We start from the raw sequence: 7,863 nt of genomic DNA, 5'->3' as shown, positions 1-7,863 counted from the left end.
ACAATAGCACACATGAAAACTGTGGCCAAGCGCAGGCAATTCTGAAAGCAAACAATGAAATGGCGATTCCCGTTCGGTCCCCATGTGTTGCCTGGTCTAGTCGAGAGGTGGCGTCCCTGGCGGCAGGGAGGCTGGATTAAAATGATCTCTAAGGTCCCTTCCAGCTTAGGCCATTCTACGATTCTATGATTACTTTCTTCCTTAAAAGAAACATCAGGAATGTCAAGCTTTTTTTTGACAGGGGGGACAAACACAAAATATGAAGGAGAATATGAGAAAAAAATACGATTAAATGAAGAGATTTCTGAGATATGTACCGAAACCAGAATGGATTAGAGTCAGAGGAACCAACGTTAAAGGACCAAAGAGCAAGATTGCTTTATTGAATGACTGGACAAAGAGGAATTAGATTCAGAGTGTGGGAAAAGCAGACAGGCCTCTCTGATGCTTATCCATTTTTCCCTGGCCTGCTTGTAAATGACATCCTGAAGGTGAGCACTGACAAGAACTAAGCATATTTCCTAAAATCATCTGTTTTGAGACTTAAAGGTCACGATTCCTTACGACATTCTTCTCACAGGGAAGATTGCAGTTTCATCCACTTTGGCTCAAACGCTGGAGGACCTTCTCTCTCCCACTGGTGCACTAACACCATTCCATGAACTTTGCCTCTTGTGCCCACTGTCCGGCTGCTCTCACAATCCTCCTTTCCCTAGTCACACCTTTTTCTTTTTCTTTTTTTTTTTTTTTACTTTTTCTTTCCTGCCGCAAACTGCATTTCTCTCTGTACTTCCTCTTGTGCACTGGTTTGGCAGTCTGCTGCTAATCCCTTGTCTTGCCAGTTGAACCACCTCTTGGCTTCACATTATAATTTAAAAGAAATATACTGCCATTATCTGCACTATTTCCTTGCTTCAGAAAGTAACATTTCATCTCTCTTAAAATGGCACCTCCCGAATCCTACCAGACTCCATTTGAAATGCAAATATTGTAGAGGAAACTACCAGTCATCTATTTTTAGAAAACCCCTCTGCTGCTTCTAACAAAGACTTTTAGATCTGCAGTCCCAGATTTCAATACCTCTGATATCTAAAGCGAAAGCCAAAAACCAACCATTTTAAAATTCTCTCAGAAGTACAATCCTGTGCAATTTTGACTCTCTGAAATCTAAAAAGCGTATTTGGAGAATAAACTGTACCTTACAAATAATTAAGAACTAACGCCAACAGTTAGAGATCACTATGGTAGGTACTATGCACATATTTAATAAGAACTAAGCTTTTATCCTAAAAGCTTGCAATTAAGCTTATCAAAAGTGACACAAAGACATGAGAAAGAGACAAGGTAATAATACATTAATTATTATTAGCATAAAGAAGAGTCGTAGCATACCATTTGCCTAGTCATTGCAAAGTATTAGCAGAGTCAAGCGTTTTTTAAAGGCATCTGACAATGATAATGTAAGTGGCTTTTCAGACTTATGTGGATCTCTCCTTTTTCACATGCAGGACAACGGGCGAGAGCATGAAGGCATTTCAGAGACAATTAGAACAGACAAAAATCTGGCAGGTCAATGGCCAACGAACTGAGAGCTCAACAGCCAGTAAACACAGACTGCTGGATTCTGGTCTAGGAAGTCAGAGTCTAAAAGACAGTTTTTCCTCTCTCTCCAAAGCTTTTATGATTTCAATGAGCCAGAATCTGACTTTGTGCTCTTGTTGGATTCTGTCCACACTTACTAGAGATTCAAACACTCACCTCATCAGTAAGAAACTCCTTACTCAGACCAAAGTCTGTCAGCACCACATGGCCATCAGAATCGAGGAGAATATTCTCAAGTTTTATATCCCGATATATAATTCCCAACTGCAAACAGAATGAAAGAAAAAGTATTTCCAAATGAGTGTAACCAAATCAAGGAGACATTGTTGAATACATTTAAATATAAAACTAGCAAAATTCCTATTATTAAGGTAATCTGACACTTGAAAGTTTCCTCTCAAATATGACATTTTTAAAATGCTTTCAAATGAACAACTTTGACTTAAAAATTCAGAAATTGTGCTGTGCATTAACTTCTTAGAATTTAAAGGACATACTAAATACTTTGAATCTAAAAGTGACTGAATACTTGCTGTTGAGTGAAAAACTCAAGTTCAGCTGATACTTCTGTAATATGTTCTAGATCATAAACATCTACTTACTACTTCTAACGAAAACACATTTTATGTCTACAGTTGTGCCAAAATTTCAGAGCTCTGCTGTTTAATTGTATCAAAACAAGGACAACTGAACAACAGTGCAATCAAAACACTGCTCATGGTGACTATAAACTAGTTTTACTGACATGAACCACTTCATAAGGATTTCTAAAAATTAACAATCATTTGCCAAAACAACAATCTGCACACTGCAGACAAAAACTTGTAGCCTTAATCTAGTGCACACAAATACTTCACTGGGAAGTAATTCTAATTATACATATGATTATACTTACTATATCATATGTTATGTTGTTATATATATTATAATTATCATATGTTATCTACAATATTATACTATATGTGATGTTATATATAATATTATTATATTGTTATATTATACATACTAATTATACATATACATATATAATGCCTCACTGCTGGATAAAGTTACTTTGAATTTAAAACCATCCAGAAAATAAAAATAGTCCTTACTATCTTTATAGAATGCGAGACGAATACAGTTGTACTTACACAAAATCAACACTAGGATAGTTACTTTACCTTGTGGAGATGTTCAAGTGCCAAAACAATTTCCCCAATGTAAATTTGCACCTCATTTTCTGAGAATCTCTCTCTGTGTGAAAGGTGAGTAAATAATTCTCCTCCATTTATGTAGTCTAAAAATTAGAACAAATAACCTTATAGTTTCACTTTCTGACAACTTAATTTTCTTATTGGAATATTAATAGCTACTTTGTGAGCTGTTAAATGATGTTCCGCAATCAGATGCTTTTATTTTATTGTACTTTAATAATATTTAATCTTGTTGCATAATACTATTTCCTTCTTAGAAGGCTGACAGAAGAACATAACCAACTTTTAATTAAGCAACAAAGCCATAAAGTAAGTCTCAAATATCCATAAATTATAAATATTAGGTGGTTTTTTTCCCAGATCAGGCCTCTCATTATTTAGGAATATGAAAAGAAAGGACTACAAATGACACCTACAAATAGAAAACTTGTGCATTCTTATAAAATTTTTAAGAGCAACAAGGCAGGCTGACAAAGAAAGGCAATTCAGAAAACAGCTACTGGGTGAAATACTCAGCTACGGGCAATTACAAGTTTTGCCCTTCACCAGGGGAACTTAAGAGCAAAACTTAGTATTTCCACATATATTCCCTCACGGAAACCACACTTTCATTCTTCGCAGGTTAGGATACAAGGGTTTTCCCACAGTCAAGAAGGGGGGAGAAAGGTAATTATTACAAACGAGTTCCACTGCAACACAAATTTTAGAGGTAGCGCTGTCTGTGCCAGCAGTATACATCATCAGTGCAGCCATTAATTTGCAAGCCTACAGCTCCCATATCGTATTTTGAGTCTCCATATACAGAGCAGGGAATGTGCTCCACAACATCTTATTCAACATTTTATCAAATACAGTTTCTATAGCTTCGCTGGTGTAACATACAATAAGATTGGACCTTTTTCACGGATTTATAAGTCAATATTTAGAAGGAGAAAGCACACATATAAAAATTACAGCCATTCTGATCTCTCTCCTCTCTTTAGTTCTCCAGTTCCCTTTTTAGGAAGGAATCTTAGTGAAATCAAAATGTGAAGATTATTTGCCTAAACCAGTAAGTATATGAAAAAAATATAATAAAGTATAATAATCCATGCATTATAATTGTTTCTCTCTTTAAAAAAAAAAAAACAAAAAACAACAAAAAACAACCAAACTTCAGCATTCTAATCACAGAGAAAACAAAGATAAGCAATTTTTTTTAAACATTTCTTATCAGAACTGCTAACTTAGCACAAGGTGAGAACAGAATTCCTAGTCAGACTGCAACAGATACAAATCAAAACTTCCACTGTAGTGGCAGAACAAGGAGACATTTATTCAGATTATAACACTAACCACAATCCAATGACACAATCAACTTTCAAATTCTTGGTACTAGATTAAATGCACCACCGACACAATAGGAAAAAAAAAGTTACTTTCATATAAACTCTGTTTGTTCAGATTTTTCTTATTTTTTAAGTATTAGTAGGTCAACCTTGTGTGGCAAGCTTTGTGTAGAACTGGTACTCCCATGGATACAATACTTTGCTCTTTCATTCACAGCTTAAAGTCAACCTAAAAACTGGAATCAGCTCCAAACCCTGTATTCTGGAACTCTGGCAGAAATGCGGCTGCATGTCCGCACTCGATCCAAACTAAATTCACACAGCTATGGAATCTGAAGACATGAAGAAGTGTATTAAAATACACTGAGGCTCCAATTCTAAAAGCTCTTAAATCTGAAATGACACATTGCTCATACACCAGGTTCGGCCAAGTGTAAAAATAAAGGCAGAGTCTGGTTCCTCTGAAAATTCAGAGGTCTCGAACACAAAAACTCCAAAACTAAATCAAAGAGGTGTTCTACAAAGACTTACAGTGAGACACACAAAAAACCTGCAACAAACAGTTATCTTCTTTGTCAAGAGAGGGTGTGAAGCCAAGTTGAATTATAAAGTACCTTTAGGCTACGTTAGGTAGAAGAGATTTTTCACTATTACAAAAAGTGGTTAAAAGAAATTTTAACTCCCTTTAATCATTCCCATTTTCTGCTAACAAAAGGAGGAGAAAAGGACCTTTCTGGCCCCAAGTGATATTTTGAGAATGGACTCATGTAGACTTTGTGGGAAAGAAAAAAAACTGGAAAAAAAAGCCTTTAATTATGCATCAACTTTGAATTTCTTGCTTTAAATATCACCTTCACATGGTGTTACAGTGGGCAGGTTCCCCACCTGCACTGTCTGTTATGTAATGATCTTCAGAACTACTGGGCTCCTTCCTCTTTGACTTACAAGAATATAACATCAAGCTTTTAATTTGCTCTTCATATAGGTTCTTCTGGCATACTAATCCTTGTCACCTTGATTTCTCTATTACTACATATGTATTTTTAGGTACCTTGAACTTAGGTGTGACAGTTTTTTTTGTTTAGTTTGCAAGGGATTTTTCTTCTAATTGTATCTAAACTGCCATTCTAGCCAAAAATATCTGGATTTCAGGAATGGCACTATTAATTATTTACAATAAATGTTCACATTGTCTCATTTAATCTTTATTTTTTTTCCCAAGTTATTAATCAATAACTCTAAAAAATTCGTAGAGGTTTAGCATCAAGGAATCACAGAATTATTGAACTGCTTTCTCTCTTTAGCATTTTCCAGCCTATTACAATATTTTTATATACTTCTTTAATGTCCTAGTCACAGGAATTTGTACAAATCCTTAGTAAAATGAATGTAGTGAATACTCCTTTTAAGCATGAACTCCTAAATTTTCTCACTGCAGTACATGAAACTAAGGTACGGGCATAGAACACACTCCTAAAAACTGACAGTCAGTGGTGTTGATTCATTACATGAAGTTTTATAAATCTAATCTCTAAATCAGCCTGTTAACAAAGATTTAATAAACTGAAGTTATGCGCAAGAACGAATTACAAAACTTGCCCTTCAATCAAAGGACCGTTCACTTCAAACAATTCACTATAAAAATGTATTCTGCATCCAAGCCTTGACTGGATCGTTCATTTTCCAGCTCTTTTACAATACTCCTAAGTATTTTTAAAAGTTCTTGTAATGTTGTTGCAAAACATCTTATATGCTAAACAAAATTTGCTTCTGATCTGAAAGGTAGTACCAAGCCTTATGAACAAACTCTACTTCCAGCACAGGAATGTGTGTTTCTGGACTGCCTCTTAACACTCAAAAATTGAAACATGCAAGTATCTCAATATTCAAAGATCAAATTGTTTCACAGCGAGGTTTTGGCAGCAAATGCTTTCTGAAGCAGTAACGTTTAGAGTCAATTTTAATTCTCTAGCTACTGAAGGAAATGTTCTTCATTGTTAGGAAAAATCCTTCATTTTCCTTAGAAAGACAGGAGTCTTCAAATGGCAATGAAATTTGGGGTTAAAGCAAAAGGAATATAATTCCATGACCTCGGTGCCTCTCCCCAAACTGTCACTGCCCTGAAAAAGGATACTGGTATGGAAAAGACACACACACACAAGTTATTTCTGAGCTGAAAACCCTAGCAAAGCTCTTGGTCAGGTCTTCTGCCAATCTTGCAAATGCCACAGAAATAGATGTGGTTCTTCACATCAAAAGGGAAAGCAAAACGGTAAGGACAGAAGTGGGATGAGGCACGTTCCAATAAGGACTGCTATACAATATTCATTATCAAGCACCTCTCATAAACAAAGATTTACAGAAGTTGCTGGTAGAATCTACCAAAAGGAAGTATCGCAATGCATGAATCAAGAAACTGATTCACAGTACAAGTATTTTCACCAGCATTTTGCAGCAGGAAACTGTACCAGCAACTTGTAGATTCTAGTATTGTAAGGAATTTGACCAGATATAAATGAAAGCCCAATCACCTTTAAAAGGCATCGCCCACATTTCAAGCGCATTTGTTCAGAAAAAAAGATCCGCCTGATACAACTATTCAGTTTGTGGCATTTCAGTGCTAAAACAGTGTACAAATTGGTCGGCGTAGTGACAGGTAGCCTTGTCCTCTCAGACACATGACAACATTCAAAGCCACTGATCGCGCTAAGAACACTATACAACACATTCTTAGGGTAAAATGTGCAGTATGTTTAAACTAGGAGGTTTTCTGCTGCTTAAATATTTCCTTGCTTTTTTCTTCTTTCCTATCAACTAATCCCACTAATAAAGTCATGTTTGTTCATAAGCTATGTTTGGTGACCCCATCTCATCAATGGCCTCTGCCACACACACAACGGCAGCATGGAGGGAAAAGATGAATCACTTTAATGCCCATACTCATAAAGAACTTCATTTGTGGTAGCAGTTTGTCTGAAAATCTATTGAAAAAAAATAATGCAGTATATAATAATGGGTTTAAGAGTGCAAATCAAATTTTCCTCTTCTACATGTGAATAGAAAGTATTTCTCTGGTTTAGGTACTTACATACATTCTTTTGCTGCATGTAACTGATAATACTTCCCCTCTGCCCCCCCAAGTCAGAGTAGCACACTGAAGCTGAAACAGGAAAACCACAAACACAGACACTGTTGAAAATGAACAGTGTTTTACTTCCTATGGTCTCTCTCACGCAATCTCCAAACGCATAGCAGTGAAGACCACAAAAAAAAAAATTCCTACAAAATGTGAAGGAGATAAAAAAAGAAAAAGATTTTATTTTTTTTTTTCACAAACTTAAAACTTGAATCCTGAAAACTACTCACCTAAAATGAGATGAAGCTTTGTGTCTGTCTGGAAGGCATAATGTAACGTGACCAAAAATGGGGATTGCCTAATGTGCTCCAACACTTGTCGTTCCGTCCTTGTGTGCTCAGTTGTTTTTGCTTTTTGAACTATTGTTGCTTTCTTCAGTACTTTCATAGCGTACAGCTTTCCAGCATCATGGCCGCTTACTTTCCTTACTAGGAACACTTTTCCATAGGCTTAAGGAAAAAGTAGGGAAAACATCATTATTATTTTCAGTTACTCTTGGTTATGGCAAACTCAGGCTAAAATCTTCCAAAACACATTTTTTGTTTCAGACTGACCTTTTCTGAGCAAAATTTCAACCAAATGAGCTTAGTGACTGAACACA

The 7,863-nt window shown here is 35.9% G+C and overlaps 1 protein-coding gene across 1 annotated transcript in view; it reads right to left on the bottom strand.

Moving 5' to 3' along the window:
* Window positions 1-7,719, bottom strand: part of RPS6KA5 (ribosomal protein S6 kinase, 90kDa, polypeptide 5) — a gene marked incomplete at its 3' end in the record, with an annotated part of 45,968 nt that extends 38,249 nt beyond the window's left edge. Inside the window, exons 1-3 of the mRNA XM_009866562.1 lie at window positions 7,493-7,719; window positions 2,766-2,881; window positions 1,759-1,866 (exon numbers count right to left, since the gene is read on the bottom strand). Of these exons, the coding sequence (XP_009864864.1) occupies window positions 1,759-1,866; window positions 2,766-2,881; window positions 7,493-7,649 (381 nt within the window). The remainder of the gene's footprint in view (window positions 1-1,758; window positions 1,867-2,765; window positions 2,882-7,492) is intronic.
* Window positions 7,720-7,863: the final 144 nt, after the last annotated feature.

The sequence above is a fragment of the Apaloderma vittatum genome, unplaced genomic scaffold, assembly GCF_000703405.1.
Source record: "Apaloderma vittatum isolate BGI_N311 unplaced genomic scaffold, ASM70340v1 scaffold4783, whole genome shotgun sequence".
Taxonomy (NCBI): Eukaryota; Metazoa; Chordata; class Aves; order Trogoniformes; family Trogonidae; genus Apaloderma; species Apaloderma vittatum.
Note: the sequence above shows the minus strand (reverse complement) of the source record. Positions and strands in the feature narration are given on the sequence as shown.